General features: G+C 38.2%; 2 protein-coding genes across 4 annotated transcripts in view; one reads left to right on the top strand and one right to left on the bottom strand.

Moving 5' to 3' along the window:
* Positions 1-22,055, bottom strand: part of TASL (TLR adaptor interacting with endolysosomal SLC15A4) — a 358,686-nt gene that overhangs the window by 123,882 nt on the left and 212,749 nt on the right. The gene's annotated exons all lie outside the window — the stretch shown is intronic.
* GK (glycerol kinase) overlaps positions 1-22,055 on the top strand; it is a 60,871-nt gene that overhangs the window by 20,561 nt on the left and 18,255 nt on the right. For 2 of the 3 annotated variants that reach the window (XM_063457936.1, XM_063457918.1), the window contains exons 5-16: positions 6,549-6,628; positions 9,061-9,198; positions 9,473-9,582; positions 10,158-10,224; positions 12,810-12,827; positions 13,290-13,325; positions 14,971-15,038; positions 16,347-16,389; positions 17,834-17,914; positions 18,314-18,392; positions 18,487-18,583; positions 20,123-20,207. In XM_063457936.1, coding sequence (XP_063314006.1) covers positions 6,549-6,628; positions 9,061-9,198; positions 9,473-9,582; positions 10,158-10,224; positions 12,810-12,827; positions 13,290-13,325; positions 14,971-15,038; positions 16,347-16,389; positions 17,834-17,914; positions 18,314-18,392; positions 18,487-18,583; positions 20,123-20,207 — 902 coding nt within the window. The remainder of the gene's footprint in view (positions 1-6,548; positions 6,629-9,060; positions 9,199-9,472; positions 9,583-10,157; positions 10,225-12,809; positions 12,828-13,289; positions 13,326-14,970; positions 15,039-16,346; positions 16,390-17,833; positions 17,915-18,313; positions 18,393-18,486; positions 18,584-20,122; positions 20,208-22,055) is intronic. The other variant, XM_063457927.1, reaches the window with a different exon arrangement.

Below are 22,055 nucleotides of genomic sequence, written 5' to 3'. Positions count from 1 at the left end.
TTGAAATGTCTGTATGTTACGAAAGCATTGAGCTTCCTTAGGTTTATAACCGGCCGTAAGTCTCCGGATTTCTTTTTCACTAGAAAAATGTTGCTGAAGAAGCCGTTTTGGTCGTGAGCGGGTTCTATCGCTCCTTTGGCCCTGAGTTCCCGTAGTTCGCCATCGATTAGAAGGCGATCTTCCTTGGAGCACTAAATGGGGTACGGAGGGGCGGTCTGGGACGGGGTTTCCACAAAATCTATGATGTAGCCTTGGACCGTCTGGAGGATCCATGCGTCCGTGGAGATGGCTGTCCAGTTCTGAAAAGACAGAGTGATACGACCTGCAGTATACGGGGTTAGTGGACATTGAGGCATTATGATGCTTACCTGTGGGGAAGCGTGCTCTGCCACGGCTACGAGGTCCTCTGCCTCTGCCTCTGTCTGCTCCACGGGTGTAGGAGAAGGGCTGCCTGAAACCCACTTCCGGGTAGAAGGGTTGGGGTCTGTGTGAGCGGGGGCCAGAGGGCCAAAAACGGCTGGCTGCTCGGCCCCTGTAGCGGCCAGCCCGTCCAAAAACACCCCGACTGGGGTAGCCCCTGAATACTCGCTTCATTGAAGTTTGAGCCTTATTGAGCGAGGTGAAAATGTTTACGTGCTTATTAAGCTCTTTGAGGAAGGCTTCCCCAAACAATTTGCCCTGTGCAAGCGGTCCCAACTCCTTGGTGCCCAATTCCACCAGCTTTCCGTCAATACGGAGCAGCGCTGCTTTACGCCTCTCAGAGGAGAGGGCTACCTTGGTGTTACCAACAAAACAAAAGCACCTCTGTGCCCATTCTCTTATATTCTCTTATATCTCTTATATATTAACCATGCTGGTATCAAATTCGTCAGCCCTTGTAAAAGCATCGTCCACCAAAAACATGATGCGGGAAAGTGGGCCAATAGAGTCTAGGAGTTTGTCTTGAACTCCGTGGAAGCCCTTTTCCACTCCTCTCCTGGGGTCGCGGCCACCCCGAGACATGAATGTGTTCATGACCTGGTCGAATTCGGGGGTTTGGGCCACGTGGTCGGGAAGGGAAGGCGAGGGCATTCCGAACGTAGTCGGTTGCGCACCGTTTTGTCCAGGGGTTTGCGGAGCCAACGGTGCATAAATTTGGAGAGATGGTCGGGGGGGGGGGGGTCCAGTCCCCCGAACGCGGGTGCCGTATATTGCGGGGGTCGAATAGACGTTGCCCCGTGGGGTCCAGAATGGCTTCCCCTTCTTGGACCGGTGTGGGGTCGTCCGGCAGTTGGATGTCGTCCAAGAAGGTGCCTTTTAGGAGACCCGTATGGGATCCCGTGTCCGAACCCCAGTCATTGTCTTGATCGGAATCTGCGGCCTGCCACTCATCTAACACAGCCATGGAGCGTGTTTGTTCTTCCCCCTCATCCGAGGAGTAATGGGCGGGGGTGGGTGGGGCTGGCCTGTGGCGTTTGGCAGGTGCCTTGCCTTTGCCCGGGTTGTCATTCCTTTCCTTGCCCTTCCAGTGGCGTTTGCTGGGCCGTGAGTCGGCCTGGGCATGGGATTCTGAAGCCTCAGAGTCATAGTCATGGGCTTGGGCTGTTGTGACTTTTTTAGTCTGATCGGCAGTTGCCGTCATAACCCTGGATAATGCTTTCTCCATAGAGGCGGAGATGGCTTCCGCAATCATGGTTTGGAAGTCTGCAGGGTTTTGAGGTGTATCCATGATAATAGGAGTTGGGCCGCTGTAATAGCTTGAAGCACAGAAAAGGTTGGGCTAGGGGTCTGTCCCAGTTAGTGAGAAAAAAGGGGGGGGGGTACCTGCAGTACCCAGTTAACCCCAGCAGGGTAGGTATAGGTATATATATAAAACACAGTGAAGTGTAAAAAGGCAAACCCCAGCAGGGTGAATATGATAAATCTGGTAGTAAAAAAAGCACCAGTTTCCCCAGCAGGGAATATTGGGATTTTTCTTCTGGGCCACACCCAGGTATAAATGCTCAAATATATATAGGTGGCACGAAATCCACCTGATAGCAGCGGTATTAACTATAGGGCTTCACCCTGTAAGTGTGCAAAAGCACCAGTAGGCAGTAAAATAGTTTTTAATTATGGGGCCACACCCCAAGCACAGGTAAATAACTTTATAGATGACTGACCTGGGGACCCCTGCCTGGTTGTGTCCGGTTTCTGTGTGTACGGGCGCCGGAATGAGGAGACCGCAATGCTCCCAAGATGGCGGCCGTGGATCTCGCGAGACGCGAGATCCAAGATGGCCGCCGGAGGAGCGGGAAAAAACGGTTTCCCGCCGTGCGGCTACAGTGAAAGCGGCTGTGAAGCCGTGTGGAGGAAAAAGGGGGGTGGAGGGTGAGCGTTACCCTCAGGGAAAGTGTGAGACAGTCGGTCCGACGGCGGAGAAAGCCGGCGGACCGAGAGGGTGAAGAAAAGGAGAGAGACCCTGTGAAGAAAACAGGGAGGGGGAAAAAGACTCCCCCCAAGAGCGAAACCCCAAGGGGGCAGATGAAATAAAGGTAGAAAACAATAGAGCATATATAAGTTAAAATCCAGTATTATATTAAAATTACATATAGTATACAATAGTGAAAAGGGAAGAGCCAAAAACTCTGACCTGTCTGCTGATGGAGCAGTAAAGAAAGAGGGGGAGGAGCCTCATTACTGTGAATACTATACCTCCTACTTTCTTTTGATTGGTTAATGTTTTCACCTTTTTTCTTTACTGCTGTGTGAGTTAGTAAAGAGAGTTAATGCAAAATATGAAGCCTCCTGTCATGTGGTAAAATTATGATTAAACCCCCATAATTTGGTTCCCCATTCATTACAAAGAGAAACTGGAATTATTGCAAAGGTGAATTGACCACAGAACATAACAGCTGCTAACAAGGGTATTCTCAATGACGTATTTGTATATCACCTTAAATATGGCCGTAAGTTAATACTTGAGTATCCTTTTTAAGCTTGGTTATTCACTGAATTCATGATATTATAAGAAATGCTACATAACATGTGGAGGAGGAGGAGAGTCAAGCAAATCTTGGTTTAACAACATAACAATGTGGTTTATGGCTCTTTAAGTGTAAGCAAGCCAAACTTTGAATTGCACCTTCAACGAAGGTCATGGCATAGGTAAGCCATTTCTACAGAAAGCAAAGCACAAAGGTTTTTGTTGGTTTAAGTAAATTATCAACTCAATGTTTGCTTTTACAACCTTCAGCTGGGAAGTTAATAAACATGTGGTCCTTCCATCGGTACCATCAACAGGTTGTTTACTATAGTTTGAATTATTAGGAATCCAAAGGGAATTTCACATTTAAATTTGCCATGTCCGCTATGTTAACCGTTCACATTATTGTTTACAATAAACATAATTAGATCTCTTGTAAATTAACCCCTTAACGCCGTTACGGCGTGCTATGCCGTCACGGGTTAAGTGGGCTTTAAAGCCGTTATGACGGCATAGCACGCCGTAACGGCTTGCAGCCCCAGGAGGTAAGTTATACTTACCTCCGCCGCGATCCGCTTCGGGAGGACTGCCTCACAGCCCAGGCAGCCCTCCCACGGCAAATGAGGCCCCCGGGGGCCATGTGATCGCTCTCAAAGAGCGATCACATGGCCCCCTATAGCTGGCTGTGGATCTGCCAGCAGGGGGACTGTTTGAAATATCAGACAGTCCCCCTGCTGGTGGGAAGTATAAAAAATAAATAAAAGACAAGTGTAAAAATAAATTAAATATATTTTTATATATATATAATATGTATATATATTATATATATACATATTATATATATGTAACGTCATACAAAGTGTATTTTAATATTAATATAAGTATATATATTAATATTAAAATACACTTAGAATGACGTTACATATATATAATTTGTATATATATATATTATATATATATATAATAGATGTACATATATATATTATATATAAATACGTATAATTAAAATAATAAATAAATTAAATAATAAAATAAATAAAATATTGAAACAAAATTTTATATAAATTATATATGCATATGTAATTTCATTCTAACTGTATTTTGTTATTAATATATATATATCGGTAACAAAATACACTTAGAATGTCATTCTATATATATAAAATACAAATAACCGCAAATATATATATATATATATATATATATATATATATATATATATATATATATATATAGATAAATACATATAATTACATAAAAGATTACATTAGTATACACGTAGAATTTAAATACCTATAAATGCATATATATTAAAATTCTACATGTATATTTAAATAATCTTTTAACGTAATTATGTGATTTGATTAATTAAAATTTGATTGACATGCATGACAACACAGGGAGAAAGTGCAGAGAATTTAATTCGCAAGCACTATATTTGACCCTGTAACTCTCCAAGACACCATAAAACCTGTACATAGGGGGTACTGTTTTACTCGGGAGACTTCGCTGAACTCAAATATATGTTTCAAACTGGTAAATTGTATTACAACGATGATATTTTAAGTAAAAGTGACGTTTTTTGCATTTTTTTACAAGCGAACTGCACTTTTATGGTCTATATTATTGTTGTAATATGTTTTACTGTTTTAAAACACTAATATTTGTGTTTAGTGAAGTCTCCCGAGAATAACAGTACCCCCCATGTACAGGTTTTATGGTGTTTTGGAACGTTAGAGAGTCACATATAAGGCTTGCATTTCATTTTTTTCACATTGAAATTTGCCAGATTGGTTATGTTGCCTTTGAGAGCGTATGGCAGCCCAGGAATGAGAATTACCCCCATGATGGCATACCATTTGCAAAAGTAGACAACCCGAGGTATTGCAAGTGGGGTATGTCCAGTCTTTCTTAGTAGCCACTTAGTCACAAACACTGGCCAAATATTCGTTTTTTGCTTTTTTCACACAAAAACAAATATGAACGCTAACTTTGGCCAGTGTTTGTGACTAAGTGGCTACTAAAAAAGACTAAACATACCCCACTTTCAATACCTTGGCTTGTCTACTTTTTCAAATGGTATGCCATTATGGGGGTAATTCTCATTCCTGGGCTACCACACCGTCTCAAAGGTAACATTACCAATCTGGCAAATTTCAATTTGAAAATGTAATGTTCTATATTTGACCCTGTAACTTTCCAAAACAACATAAAACCTGTTAATGGGGGGTACTGTTGTACTCGTGAGACATCGCTGATTACAAATATGTGCATTTTTTTTGCAGTAAAACCTAACAGTATTATGACATTCACAGTTAAAATGTCAGACGGAAATGCAAATTTAAAAACAAATCTTATTTTCTCACATTTTTTTTACTTTTATTCATAATAAATGATGTTCCATATATGAATAGTTAATGATAGATTAAAGCCCTGTTTCTCCTGAACAAAATGATATATAATAAGTGTGGGTGCATATAATTTGAAAGAGGGGAACTACGGGTGAACAGACACACAGCGCAAATTCCAGTTTTTGTTTACGTTTTGTTTTGATCAGAACGTGCACTATTGACTCCGTCCTGAAGGGGTTAAAGCTAAAATCCTAGACAAGGTTTTTGTGGCAAAACAATTTTCTTTTTTTTTCTTTGTATTTTTTTTATATATGAGTACTTTGGCACACAACAACTTTTCATATGCATTGCCCCTGTTTGTCATTACAGTTAATCTTGAAACTGCGTGCTCATTAATAGGCTCACATTGGCCGTTTATTGCTAGCTAATTACCCCATATGGGATTATTTATGATTGATTGTTCCCAAGTGTTTGTTTCCATCCAAAGGCTACACTTGTGTGCGACTATCTGTAACAGCTCCCTGAAACAGACTTCCATGTGGCAGCTACAAAGCCATTACTTGAATTTAAAGATACCTGAAATAAAAAAAAGAAATGGTTTAAGTGAAGAACCGGAAAGTGATGTATGTAATTAAACAAAAAAAACAATAGTTTGTGAGAGCTGTGAGAATGAACCACAGCTCAGGCAGTTTATCCTTCGTAGGGTCCATGCTGAGGACTCCTATACATATTATCTCACTTGTGCCATTGTATATACCCAAAACTCATGGTTTGCTCTCAAGTGTCCTCATGTTTTACAAACCCAGACAGTGGCTTTCGCCATTTACAGTTTCCTTCCCAGCCTGTGCAAGAGGAATACAGTTTTAGGGCTATCAGGTCAGGCATCTGCAACTGTCCTATTGTGTTTTTGTTCTTTTCTTTTTTTTTTTTAGTAGGAGTGTTGACTCTTAACTATAAGTGTGTTGGACCCATACACTAGCCATTTAGATATGGCGAAATTGAGCCACTCTGTAGCTGTCAGGCTTAGCTTCTGTGAGATTAATGTCTGGAATGTTGGGAGGATGTTTTATATAGTTGTCAGCTGTTGTATTACATGATACTACAAAATAGACTATCTGATTATGTTTTCACGTGGTAAATAAGATATTGCTTTCTATGTGAATATAGCAGATTATTGTTCCACTCCCTTGCTACTCCTTTCTGGTTTTATATAAGTACATAACCGTTCCCCTTTTTTTCTCTACAATTTATAGTCTGGCTTGACTTACGGACACAATCAACTGTTGAGAGGCTGTTAAAGAGAATTCCAGGAAAAAACAAGAACATCTTTAAGGTACGTTAAGTTAAAATACTCTTTCTGGATCTAATACAATTTTATTGTATGCTACAGGATATTAATTGCGTCTTATTAGCACACGGTGGTACAAAAATCCTAAAATGAGGATGTGGATGGATTCCATACAGAGATAGCCCTTTAGCCTGCTTTGATGTCACGGTAGTGGAGAATAACCTCCTTATAAATTGCAGCAATTCTGCTGGATCTGTGGTATCGGGAATCCCCCTCGCCTTCAAATTGTGTTGTCTCACATTATCCTCCAGTTGCCCAATCTTAGCACTCAATAGTGCACATGTGGTATTGACCTAAAGTTGTTGTGTTGCAGGCGAATCTTGTTTGATTCTTAGGCCATAGAGATCCTTCTCAGTGGCCCGTATCCATAGAGACCGCACATTCAAATGTTCCTTCAGCGCTGCCAGTTCGGAAGCGAAGAAGGCCTTGAGATCAAGCACTATTGTAGTTAGATTTGATTTTGTAGCCAAAGTAGGTTTAGACTACGTCAGAGTCCAAACCCTGCCCTGTGTGGTAAAGTCGATGCCACCACGAACCTCTGGTCCTCAATCCTCCGAGGCCCATATCAAGTCGTGAGTTGGGTAGTAATCCATCATCATAGGTCTGCGTGATTGGGCGAGAAGCTGGCCGATATCATGGGTATGTTCCTCACTTAGCCCTCATGATTTTCTGGAGTGCTTCACCATAGTGATCCAATGCTGATGGTATCCTCCTGTACCACTGTATGCAGTCAAAGTATTCTCAGCAGTGTTGGATAATTAGTTTTTAGCTGAAGCTTACAGTATGGGAAAGTATATGTATTAATAGACGGCTACATATAGTATGTAAGCCAATTTCCATGTGTTCTCGCCTACTTCTGTAATATTTACCATTCTCAGAAGCTGTCCCAGCAAAACACTGGGCTAGGGACCTAATGGGTGAAATTACGTGGAAATAATGGAACGTAATATTACCTTCCGACCTCCCCCCTTTTTAGTACTATTTTAAAGTTGGAAAAAAACAATAAAAATGATCAAATTAAAAAAAGAAATTGTGTTTCCGAAATATTCTACACCTCTGCTATACATGTTGGCTTTATTACCTGACTGATAAGCCTGGGAGGGGCCTAAATGCAGAGTTTGGACCTAACAAGTATATCTCCTCATTTGGAAGCCGTTATATGACTCACTCCTTGTTAGGGTTTCTGCTGAATTTATCTAACTGATGTAATTGCAGTGCAACACAGTTGGTCAGCATTTGTTGAGCTCTATAAGTGTATGGGAGCAGATTGGCCTGGCCACCGTGTGTTTTTAATAGTATGATCGCAATTGAACCCTTTTAGTACCACCTATCCGTACATGTGCAGTTGCGGTAGTGAGTCTGTATGATGGGAAAATAATCAAACTGTGATCGGGCGACCTTAAGGGACACCTATGTAAATTACAAACTCCAGTGCTGCAGTGGTGTATTGATTTGCTAAGTTTAGTTGCTTGGTATTTTAGGTTTTGTATTCTATCAAGAAGTAAAAATAAAGTCTTCTGCTTCTATTAAATGTGTGGTGTGTTTGTTTTTGTGTTGTTGTTTTTTTTGGTTTTTTTTTATTGTGCTCTTTAATATCCTTTCTAAACCTTTTATGCCCCTACATTTTTATCCCTGTCATCACGTATAAGTTGTACTATTTATAGAGAAGGTGAAAGAGAAGAAGAAAAGTAATTTTTGAGCATTACAAACTGTGTGGCTAATCCAAATATATGTTTCATCAGGATGGCTGATTAGATTATTTTTTTTTTTTTTACTTCTGTAAATAGATGGTGTACAGGGAATGTCAAGTAAACATCTCCCGCCTATCTCCCCCCCCCCCCCAAAAAAAAAGGTATATACCAAGGTAACATAAACATTGACTTCCCTACTGAGTCGTAAGGTGGGTAATTGCCAATACGTTCTCAGAATTAACCTTCTATGTGTTTATAGAATCCAGAACGGGACACTTGCGTAGGTGCTTCCTGGAATTGTGAACCACTCATTTCAAACTATTATCTCCTTTTTTGTTTTTCTAGTCCTCAGTTTTCTCAGAGTATTTCATAATTTGCCCTTCCCTGCTCCACAACAGTAAACAGTTTTAATACCTCTCAGCCAAATGTATTCATTTTAGTTTAGTCAATGCAGGTAATGTTTAGTAGCGCTGTATGCAGGAAAAGGCTTTGACTCCTTCTTGAACATTTATCTTTTATACAGAAATTTACTCTTCATTAGATTATTTGATAAAGAAGCTAAATCTCTAATTTTCAAAAGAAATGATCAAAGAAAACCTCTTTGTTTTACAGCTTTTCACATTTATTTAAGAATTCATTGTTTGTATAATTTCTGATTTGAAAAATCTATGAAACTTGTTCTTTATTGTTCTGTCTTGGTGTAACTGAATGTTTGATTATTTTCAGAGCCGAACTGGTCTCCCCATTAGCACCTATTTCAGTGCCGTGAAAATGCGGTGGTTGCTGGACAATGTGGAAGAGATTAGAGAGGCAGTCGCAGAAGGACGAGCAATGTTTGGAACCGTAGACTCCTGGATTATTTGGGTTTGTATGCTTCACTAGACATTTGTGGTAGTTGCTTTTACATTCATGTTTAGATTCATGCCACATTCCTTCTAGCATGTGGGTTTTAAGGACAGTGGCTTTTTGTTTCTGGACGGGGGTATGTATATACAGTTCTATGCAAGAGTCTCAGGCCACTCAGAAAAATTCAGATGTGAGAACATTTATCTTATAGACTGACCTTGTGGTGTGTTTGCTTTCTTTCTTTCTTTCTTTTAATTTAATTTAATTTAATTTATTTATTATATATTCATAGAGTCTGACAGGAGGCAAGAATGGAGGCGTTCACTGTACAGATGTGACCAATGCTAGTAGGACTATGCTATTCAACATTTATACTCTGGAATGGGATGCTGAACTCTGCCAGTAAGGTTATCTCCTCACTCATCGATAACATGTTGGATGGAATACTAAGTTTTGCCAGCTTATATGAGCAGACCATGCTCTGGGTGGAATTCTGAGCCATTTCAGTAAGGCCAGTTCCACTCATAGACATATAATGTGAGGGATGGAATATGGAGCTCTTCCAGTAATTACACCTTACATAAACATGAACTGTGCTAGCTGGACACATAGACAGATAATGCATGAAACACAATACTGAACTCTTCCAGTAAGGTCATTTCGACTGACAAAGACAGATAATGCAACTTCCTGTTATAATATGCAAACAGAGGAAGTACATGGTTTGCTACGTGGACATCGTCGGCAACACAATTCTTCCTATAGTTGGTGATTGCATCTTTTTCTCAGAATGGATTAATCACGCAACCACCACTAAACGTATCAATAGTTATGTTGCTTCACGTGAATCCTTTAATTTATATATGCACCGTGTATATAATTTATGTGAAGCAACATAACAATTCATACTTCTAGTTGAATTGTTATATATACAGTATTTGAACACTTAAATACAGTTTTCTCTCTCTTTTTTTCAGGTTTTTTGATATACCTATGGATTTGCTTCCAAAAGTAAGGAGCTCTTCTGAGATCTATGGACTCATGGTAAGAGTTCTTCGGTTTATAAACCTTTGTATTATAGACCTTTCTCCTCCTCATACATAAAAATGGGTGTGTTTGCTCATAATTATCAGTTGTATAAAAATACATTTTCAGCCAAAGGGTTTGGTTTAGTGTTATATTATATATTTAATAAACTTGTACGTATAACAATGTTAACGAACACTCCAAAATTCTAAATAAATATACCTGTAAAAAAACAAAACCAAAAACACGTTAGTTAAATTATCCCCCACCCTCACCGATACATCCTCTCTGTGCAGCTCTGCTTCCCCTCCAGGGGGATTACCAGTACTGATGATATCCAGGCCAGTAGAAAGTTTCCTGCAAAGAGACATCGGGAGGTGGGGTGCATGTGAGCCACTTATCACATGGTGCTGTCAGTGTTTCTTATAGAGATGCATTGAATATAATGCTTCTCTATGTGAAGCTCTGCTTATGTTCTTGGTCACAGCAATCAGGAAAAGCTCCCACCCGGCTGTCAGACAGCTGAGAATAAGCCAACTTTAAAAGTGCAGTTGTCTCTAAAATTGGCACTTCTATAAAGCAAAAAGGAGAGAACACTTGGCAGGAAAAAGTGCTTTAGGGGTTTGGAATGTTCTTATAATGCACTTTAACACCACAACATGTGCAGCAACAACACTGTGCTGGATATTTCCTACTCTATGTGCAGTGTGTGAAAATTTCAGGGATCGTAAAATTGTATAATTTGATTATGCCAAGATACAGATCACAGGGTTCCACCATACATTCAGTCAGAGAGTGAATGTGAAGAAGCTCATCAGAAACTGCTTAATTGTAGTGGTGAGAATCTCGACAACATGGATGCTAGTTTACACTATATTCTTCTTTCTTCTATACTCTATGTACTCTAAAACCTGATCATTGCTCTCTATTTTGCTCTGATACCGTGACTTTGTGTCCATCTCTGGCAGTTACACGTTATTAGAATTCCAACGTGCCACCTGTCACTTTCTGAGTATCCTGAGCTTCAATCCACTAAAAAAAAAATATCCATGTAGCTTTTGAAGGAATTGCATGTATTGACCTAAGATGGAATAATAACTTTTGGTCATTTCTGCTCAATTTGCGATAGTAGTTTGGTGGGATTTTTCACAGTTCAATACAAGTGACAAGGCCCATTGAAATCGCACTGGGTTGCAAGATCTACAAACTTCCATTCCACACTTCTTTGTGGGGGCTAGGCCACTCACTCTGCATTCTATTGCTGCTTTTAGGAACCGAAGGCTTGTGTCCCATACTTTCCTGCTTGGGACCAAAGGCTGCAATCTTTGCCCCATACTGCACTGCTGAACATCAAGGGTTGTAATGTTTCAGCCCATGACCTCTACATCCCATAGTCGTCTTTGGAGGACAAAAAGCCACATCTTTACATCTCATAGCGTTTTTCAGGAGTGCAATGTCTTATGCTACTCAGCTAGGGAACAAGGATTATTACCTCATATTTAATTCTTTAATGACTGGTTTCCAGCTCTCCTTCTATATATCCCACTTTCTCAGTGAGACTCGGGCACAGTTGCCAAGTCTCCTTGCTCTGTTAACTACCACTGGAGGGGATAAGGCATCTTTGCTGTGCATCTGAAATCCTTGGGAGCTTGGCTGTGGGGTTCAGATTTGACTGTAATCCTCTGTTGCTCTGGGTACTACTGCTGGAGATGTAACATCTATGGGGATACCTTGGTGCAAGAAATTACACAACCAGTCCAGTACATCTTTCTTTGAACACCCACCATGACTAGTAACAATCCACATCATCCAGTAGATCCATGTATGGCAATCCATTGTCCATTTACACTCTGCATTACTCATACATTTGAGTGACATTTTCTGCTAAATAGGATCTTCTTCACATTCAACACTTTCTCAGACTTGTAGATTTATACATTGATTTTAACAATAGAACAAAATTAGAAGGCATGGTGTCTACCCAGAGAGAAGGTTGAGATGGTACTTTTTTCCATTTCTCAAAAACTAGGGGGGGCAGGAGACTCAAATATATATGACTGGTAATAACATCTATTGTAAAACGGAATCTTGGATACAGTGCAAGTGTAAACATGTTCTGTGGTTCACAAATTGAACTCCGGAGATGAAGGTTTAGGATGTAATCCCAGGCATTGTGTCTTAATCTGTACTGGTTAACAATAAAGTGAAAAAATAATTATCCATTTAAACATAAAAAATATTCAAATTCATGAGCATGGGCCCGAACAAATGGTAAATCGATTCATAAATGATTAATAGAACAGTTCATTGCATGTATTATGATGGAAAAACTTGTCTGAAAACAAGAGAAGCGGTTTCTTAAATTGAAATCATTACAATTGCATATGTTAAATGGATAAGTTTAATGAGGATCTGCCAAACTCTGTTAGTGTTGTTATCTATAGCATTCTAATGCAATCACAGTATATGTTCCAAAGCCTCATTCCAACCAATAGGTTTCTTATCTGTGTCTTGCGGTACAGTCTGTGTTTACTTGGCGGTTGACACAAACCATTTGAATTTGAATTTTGTCTCTACCCTCTTGTGTTTTTTGCATACCATAGAAAATCAATGTAAGCCTGGTGAGTAAAGGCTTTTATTGGGCTTTTTGCCAGTCACCTATTCCATGCACTTGAATTATATATTCTATCATTTCCAGTTATTAAAAAAAATATATATTTTTTTTTTCTTATTTTTTTTTTCTTAATTTTGCAAAGTTTTATCAAATGTGATTATAGCACATCTAGCTTCTAGTTTATTTTTGCATTTGTTAAAGATGACAACTGGAAATGTGCTAATTTGCTTTACTTGTGGCCTCACAATGGGTTTGTTTCTTCACACACTCACAAGGTGTGTCTGTCACACGAGCACTGTGGGTTTTTGGGTTCAGTCCCTGTTTGTTGGCTTTCTGCTATGACACTTTGTCAACTGCTTTTTTTATTTTATTTTTTTAAATGGCTTCTATGCTATGTAAATCTAGTTAATTCGAAATGTATGTAAATCCATGTCTTTTATTACTCCTTGTATTTCTCTTTCATTTTCAGAAATCTGGAGCATTGACTGGAGTGCCAATATCCGGGGTGAGTTTTATGCTTTGAAAATCTTTTTTAAAGAATGCTGAGGTGTGTGTGTGTGTGTGTGTGTGTGTGTGTGTGTGTGTGTGTATATATATATATATATATATATACACACACACAGTCACAAATCATATGGCTGCAACTCCGTATGGAAACCTGCAGAAAAAGTCTAGAGTACTGAAAATTCTCTGGTAATGTGAGTAGATGCACTGTGTGCAAAAAATGAAAGCTTTTGTGGGCATATAATCTGCATAACTGGCTGGTTGAAAAGTCAGAATTAAAATATCATCTGTTATGACATATTCTATTTGTACTGCACCGTGCAACTATGATGACACCAGCTGGCATCAATCATTTATCCTTATCCGACAAAATACCACATTTTCCTTCTCTTGTCAACTATGTCTCCCAATTATTATCATAACATTTCAGCTGAATATTTCACTACTACCATGTTATAGCAGGGCTAAAATGCTAGAAATATTAATTCACAGAGCCTGCGATGCTTAATTGGTCTAAAGTTTAGTTCTAATAACATGCATTGCTGGTCTTTGATTGGCGTATATACTTGATCTTCTCTCGCAAGCTTTAAAAAAAGCTGGGCTCTATAATTATTTGAGTAGGCTTAAGCTGGCCAGATGAGGCTGTGAGGAAGTGTGATGTACATGGATCTGTATGCACACCCACAGAAGGTCAGTGAAGTGAGTTGCACATGGGAAAACCGTAAAGATATGTATCCCTGGTAAGTGTAGGAGTATAATAACTTGGTTGCTGGAGACATAGGGGGGACCATCATTGGTGTTTTAAAGATGGCTTCCTCTATAGAGCAGAGGTACACAAGGGGAGAGACTGAAAACAGTGGGGAGAAATTTATTATGGGTACATTGTGCTAAATCTTGGGAGACATTGTTTTGTTTCTATAGTGGCTGCACCTTATTTAGCACTTTTCTTTATAATGGCACCTCCTTTGTTTTGATGGATATGCCTTACACTTTTTTTTTTACAACCATTTTTAAAAATCATGACAGTTTTCCATGAATTTGTGGCCAAAAAAATCCTGTCAGAGATAACAGAGGCAATCCCATAAAGATCGAGATTTATGGGAATGTGAGGAAAAGGATGGTGGAGAATCTCTGATGCTTCCTGCTGGAGCTACAGATTTGTAGCAAGTAAGGCACATTTAACGAGTTACTCCAACCAAAACCAGTGTTTTCTTAAAACACTAGTTTTGTTTTTTAGAGCAAGCTTTTTCTGAAGAAAAAAAAAAGAAACCTTATAAAAAATATAACGCAAAATGCTAAATCCTTTTATAGGGTTGTCTATCCACTACAAAGACAAAAAGCCGAATATATAACATATTAAAGATTTCTTATTGCTTTTATATCTACATCGGGGGCCATCTAAACTAATAATGTTAATAAAGTACCAGAGAGATTCCCAAAGTCATTACAGACATTTTGAGAAAAGAACATTATCTAAACCAAGTAAAATGGTTTAAGCAGTTTGCAACATAATTTTGTGTTGCTAGGTAATACTCCTGCCTGTATTTTTTACATGAAAATATATGTGTTTTTTCATTATGTGTAGTTATCATATGCAGCATTACAGATAGTAATGACTAATTATGTGAAGTAATCTTTGTTTGCAGTGTTTGGGGGACCAGTCTGCTGCATTGGTTGGGCAAATGTGTTTTCAGGTTGGACAAGCTAAAAATACGTGAGTAACCTTTTAAAAAAAAATTTAAAAAAAAATATTTCTTTTCTTTTAAGGGTACACCATAACAACTGCAAAGCCCAGAATCCAACAACATTTAGCTCTGCCACCTGTCCTTCTGCTGATTAGATTCTTCAAGGAGGAAGCCTTGCACAGTCTTAGGACAGGGACACCGCTGATTAGCTAAGAGCATCACCTGATGCTGTAAGCCAGTGATTCCCTCAAATACCCCCTACTCGTCCAGAATTTAGGAATTACCAAGTTGTGTCTAAGGTGTTTTTAGAAAGGGGGGGGAAACACTTTAGACTCAACAGGGTAACACCTAAATCCTGGACTGGTAGGGGGTACTTGAGGACTGGGTTGGGAACCCCCGCTCTAAGCCAACTGACATACATTTCTCAGGCTGTTGTGTGAATGGGGAGCCTCTGACACTCTAGTCAGCAGCGCCCCTGTCCAAGTTGTGAGGCTTTCTCTTTCAATAATCTGTGCAGCAGAAAGACAGAAGGCAGGGTTAAACCATTCATAAGAGGTAAACCCCTAAAGATAAGCCTGTGCCAGGGACCTACTAGCACCATATCAACTTAATTCCAATAAAGTTGTTATGGTTTCCAGAGTGTTCCTTTTAAGCTAGTCCTTTCTCACGGTTAGGTATGTTGGGGTTGGGAGAATGAGAGGTGATATTATAGCAAAATCACAGGATTTATAGTTGGATCTATGAGTTTAAGTATGGAGAAATACAAAGATGTAAAAACTACCAGTGCATAAACATTTATTATCAGACAGTGTGTAGGTGATGCATATGGTCCATTAAAGTCTATTTGCAAACCAAATTTTGGGACAGGTTGTATGGAGCAAACACAAAATCGTGTAATGATTGCACGTGTACCAATTTGCCCCATAATTGATTGTTGTAGATATGAATATTTCAAATTTTGATTTACCACTGATGCTCCAATCTGTTATGGCACTAGTATTTGACTTTTCAAAAGCTTTGTTCTGCATTCTGGGCAAGGTGAGTGTTGTTTTGCCATAACAACAAAATAGTGTTGGCAATTGCAAATGTATAGACCATTCTGCCCACCTACCAGTTGTACCTTGCTCTATGCAGCTGAGTTTGTTCATATCCTCTGTCTTGGTAAGAAGAGGAATGTGATGACTCAGATCTGTTGATTTGCTAGAGTAACAGTAAACATGTATATGCCTTTTTACTCAAGCTTGATACCAAGCAGATAGCTTATCAGTTTTCATCAGGAAATTCTCATACATTGGCTGTTTTTTTTAAATATATTAATACCAGTTATCTTGTTGTAGCTATGGTACTGGCTGTTTCTTGCTGTGCAATACTGGTTCAAAGGTAGGTGTCTAGAAGAAGAATGCATGGCTTAAAGCATGGGCTTACTCTATCATGTTTAAGTGCTTTTATGTCCCTTATAATGCTTGATATTCCTTGACCTCTCATTAAAACGTAGCTCCCAAGGACATTTATATTTATCAGTACAGCTGATAATCTACATATATTGCTTTCAACATACATTAACTGATAACCTGAACTAGCTAACATCCAGAATGCACCATATTAGTTCTCAAATATATCTCCTCAAATGACACACCTAGAGAAATGCATATTTGTCTTGTTTGGTTTCGTCATGTTTATCCTTGGGTTGTGAACCCATATTTAATAGAATTTGACATGCTGTTCTTGTGAACATACAATTGTATGCAAATGTTTTGGGCACCCGTGGCCATGTAACATGTTTTGTTGATGTACTAAGTGAGAAGAAGTTAACACAACGTTTGCAATGAAAACTTGACATATTTCTGCATATTTTAATGTATGGTTATTATTTGAATTGGTTAATTTAACTCGTGGAAAAACAAAAATAAAACCGTAAATTTGACACATACAAATGTATGAGCACCCTTTTAGATGATATGCAAGTGATATAGTTGTAGTGTATCAGAACTTTAACCCCTTAAGGACCAAACTTCTGGAATAAAAGGTAATCATGACATGTCACACATGTCATGTGTCCTTAAGGGGTTAAATTAACTTGTTAGGCCTTCATATTGGTCTACGGTTAAAAGTTCCACGGCTGAGTCCATCCTCTGACTTCTAGAACCTCTCTGGTATGTGCAATAAGCAGCTGACTGAGGGACACATAAGAAACATAAGTAACTTTTACTAAGTGGAGAAGCTTATGAAAATATATCTAATCACTACCTGCTTCCAGTTTCCACTGTCTTTAAGGGGAACAGTTGAAATCAAGAAAAGAGTTTTGAGACCAAGTACACAGAACTGCTCGTAGACTGATCAGAAATTTAAAACCTGAAAAATAAAACCAAAGGTTATGGTCAGTCCACTGAGCAGCCACTCTTTTCCAAAGGCCCCAAAGAAGAGGGGGGAAATTCAGGACACAGATCAAAAATTGGAGCTATCCAACTGCAAACGGGAAACTTTGTAGTATGTAACCGCCTGAAGACAGGGAGCAGCATGAGTTGGCAAAATGGCATTTTACAGACATGCATCTTCTCTTCATGTGGAGTGTAGGAAATGCTAGAATATGGAAACATTACATAACCTTGCACATTTTACACAAGTCCAACATAGAAGAATTTGTGTTTTAATATCTGTGAATCATTTATTCACTGTGTGTATACTAATTCAGCTTGGTCTGTAATTCGCAATACGTAGGTTCCTCTCCAATCCTGCCTATAAATGAATCATTCAGTACAGCATCATTTCTTATTTTATGGTTGCATTTTCCATTGTTTTGATAATGTTTGTGTTTGTGATTTAGCCCGTCATGTCTGAACATGGTCTTCTGACAACAGTTGGCTACAAGCTTGGTAGAGACCAACCCGCTTGTTATGCACTTGAAGTGAGTTCTCTAAACAAGTTTTATGTTCTTCATAAAGTCAAACATCTAGCATCTTGTGGGCATGTACATTAAAGATAAGTTGTTTCATGCGGCTGTAATGCGTAATTATGTAGATATGTCTATTGCCATCTCTTTCTCCCTCTTTCTTGGTCACATTTTCTTTGTTTAATTCTTTACCTTCTGTGCCCCTCTTTTTTTATCTCTATGTAAAACAATTCATAAGGAATACATTATTCATTATTTAAAATGTTCATTATGGTAATTATATATATATATATATATATATATATATATATATATATATATTTTAGTGTTTTCATAATCTTGCTCAATTACCCCATAGGAAAAAATAATAATAACTCCTACTTTGCAGTCTCATTGGAGTTTTGTTTTCTTTAGGGATCTGTTGCTATAGCCGGGGCAGTTGTACGCTGGTTAAGAGACAACCTTGGCATTGTGAAGTCAACAGAGGAAGTGGGTAGGTTGTAATAGCAGCTCTAAATCCTATACTTCCTGAAAACGTGGTGTTGCTGTATACAAGTCAAATGAACTATCTTTGTCATTTATTTTAGAAAAACTTGCTGCTGAAGTTGGTACATCCTATGGCTGCTACTTTGTTCCTGCATTTTCAGGCTTATATGCACCTTACTGGGAGCCCAGTGCCAGAGGGTAAGAAAGAGCTTACCAGTTGATATGTGTCCATTTATTTGAGTCACAAGATTGTGTTGTGTGTGTTGTGTGTTTTGCCATCTAGAAGCAGATTAGATTCATGATGTCACAATATGACCGGTAGCGTTACAAGAACAAGAGAAGGGAAGTTTGGGAGGCTAGTACGGACAAAGACAAGACAAGACAAGACAAAGATGGGTGGAGAGAGACAATGGATAAGAGTGACCGGGAGAGCATATAAGATACAGACCATAAAATGCAATGTTTAGAATGTACTAATTGAACAGATACTTAAATGCAGAATACACCAAAGAAAGTGTGTATATGTGTGTATGTGTATATGTATATATATATATATATATATATTTGTGTAAGGGGCAATAGCCGTATATGGAGTAAGGTTCCAGCATAAGCGTAGGATAGTATAAAGTGAGCAAGTCGGTTGTGGTGTGCCGAGACCGACGATACGGTAGGCCTGTAAATAAAGAGGGCCCACCAAGGAGTAAGAAAGTAAAGTAAATGGAAAGAAAAGAGAAAGTGTTGAAATGAGGAGTGGGTGGGAGGGTCATTCTGATGCTGACCTCAAGCGATATGAGTCAGGTAAGGGGTGTCCCTTATATAGGGGAGTGAATTAATTTAAGCCCCTCCCACAAATACAGGCCAAACGGCCTTAATACTTGTGTAAGGGGCAATAGCCGTATATGGAGTAAGGATCCAGCATAAGCGTAGGATAGTATAAAGTGAGCAAGTCGGTTGTGGTGTGCCGAGACCGACGATACGGTAGGCCTGTAAATAAAGAGGGCAAAAATGAATAATCAAAGGAATGTGGAATGTGGAATGTGTTTACACAAATAAATAAGAAAACCTTATTACTTTAAATGAAAGTAATGAAATATATATATACATCAATGTAATTTATATTAGTGTAATGAAATTTTATAAACCTTTTGAAGTGTATATAAGAAAACCAAACATTAAAGTGTATGTAGAAGTAGATAAATGTGAATGTCACTGATCCCATAACGTATGTTTCTACAGTAAACAGATGGACTGCTAGTGTGGTTATACACAGATATATGTCCACCTTTGTTTACTCCAAACATGATAATCCACATAGTAGAAATAATGGCAGATAAGAAAAGTTATTGGCAAAGAGATAAGTGAGGAGCGTGGCCTTGGACCTAGAGTTGGCGCTATTCGGGAGTCTACTAATAAGCTGGTTTTGGGAAAGCCAAATGATTTACCAAGTGTAATAACTACATAGTAACCTAGACAGTATGAATTACTGTGCAAACTAGAAAAAATATTATTGATCATGGTTCCTGGATCTAAATAATGCAATGACTAAGTAACCTTCCTATTCTAAATACATTGCTAGAAATACTTACATGACGTCAAGGGGGGTTAGCATCTTTTATGAGTAGACTTCCTTCCATCTTAATAGTAGGAGTGGCAGACTTATGTAATTTGTATTTTTCTCTTCTGCTCTACTGGGTGCTCTAACTGTCCTTTTTTTTTATGTTTTTATTTTCCTCTTAGCATCATCTGTGGCCTTACCCAGTTTACAAACAGGAATCATATTGCCTTCGCTGCTCTTGAAGCAGTTTGTTTCCAGACCAGAGAGGTATGCTGCAAGAAGAACCACTCCTAAATAAATGTGTAGCCGTTTACATAAGCCAACAAACTGCTGTATGCGAAACCTTATCAGGGTAATATCTACTAACTCAGTGAAACGTGGAAAAGACGCTTCAGTAGTGGCTGAAAGAGAATAGTATCCGTATGTGATAAAGGATAAAGCTTGCAGTAATGACCTTTCTGCTCCCTACACTTTATTTTACTCCTACTTCATTAAAGGGACACTATAGTCACCAAAACAACTTAATCTTAACCCCTTCAGGACCGGCCTGTTTTTGCGATGTTTGTACGTTAAGGACCAGAGCAGTTTTAACACTTTTGTGGTGTTTGTGTTTAGCTGTAATTTTCCGCTCTCTCATTTACGGTTCCCATACAAGTTATATATTGTTTTTTTCACGACAAGAAGGGCTTTCTTTACATACCAGTATTTATATTATGTCATATATTGTATTTAAAAAAAATAATGAAATATGGTGAAAAATAAAAAAAAAACATGTTTTTGGACTTTTACTTGAAAAATCTTTTACTTATCTACAAAAGCTAATGAAAAAAACTGCTAAATAGATTCAAAATTTTGTCCCGAGTTTAAAAACACCCAGTGTTTACATGCTTTATTGCTTTTTTTTGCAAGTTATAGGCCTATAAATACAAGTAGGAAATTGCTGTTTCAATATATATATATTTTAAATGTATCAATAGTGACATTGTTACACCGTTATCTGTCATAAATCCCCGAAACACACCTAACATGTACATATTTTTTAAAGTAGACAACCCAGGGTATTTAAAATGGGGTATGTCCAGTCTTTTTTAGTAGCCACCTAGTCACAAACACTGGCCAAAGTTAGCATTTATATTTGTTTGTGTGTTAAAAATGCAAAAAACGCTAACTTTGGCCGGTGTTTGTGACTAAGTGGCTACTAAAAAAGGCTGAACATACCCCATTTGCAATACCTTGGGTTGTCTTCTTTTGTAAATGGTATGCCATCATGGGGCTAATTCTCATTCCTTGGCTACCATACGCTGTCAAAGGCAACCTAACCAATCTGACAAATTTCAATAAAAAAAAAAAAAGTAAAATCAAGCCTTATATTTGACCCTGTAACTTTCACAAACACTATAAAACCTCTACATGTGGGGTACTGTTATACTCAGGAGACTTCGCTGAACACAAATATTAGTGTATCAGAACAGTAAAATATATCACAGCAATAATATCCTCAGTGAAAGAGCTGTTTGTGTGTGAAAAATGCAAAAAACTTCACTTTCACTGACAATATCATCGCTGTGATATGTTTTACTGTTTTGAAACACTAATATTTGTGTTCAGCGAAGTCTCCCGAGTAAAACAGTACCCCCATGTACAGGATTTAGGGTGTCATAGAAAGTTACAGGGTTAAGCACAGTGCTAGCAAATTAAATTATCTGGACTTTTGGCCTGGGTTGGCAGGCAGGTCCCTCAAATTGCAATCATTAAAATTACTTAATTAGGTAAAAATATTACATAAATATGCACGTAGAATTTTAATATATATACATATTTATATATTTGACGTCTACGTGTATATTTATGAAATTATTAATGTAATTTTGTATGTGGACATATGTATATTTCGTATTATTTTTATTTATTTATTTATACATAGATATATATATCATTACATTCTAAGTGTATTTTGATATAAATATATATATATCAATATCAAAATACTGTTAGAATAAAATTGAATATATATATATAATTTTTTTTTAATTATTAAAAATTATTTTTATTTTTTGTTATTTATTTTTATTAACATATTATTTGTATTTTATAATAATATATATATACCATATA

Source organism: Pelobates fuscus, chromosome 1 (genome assembly GCF_036172605.1).
Source record: "Pelobates fuscus isolate aPelFus1 chromosome 1, aPelFus1.pri, whole genome shotgun sequence".
Taxonomy (NCBI): domain Eukaryota; kingdom Metazoa; phylum Chordata; class Amphibia; order Anura; family Pelobatidae; genus Pelobates; species Pelobates fuscus.
This window is presented reverse-complemented; position numbering and strand designations above follow the sequence as displayed.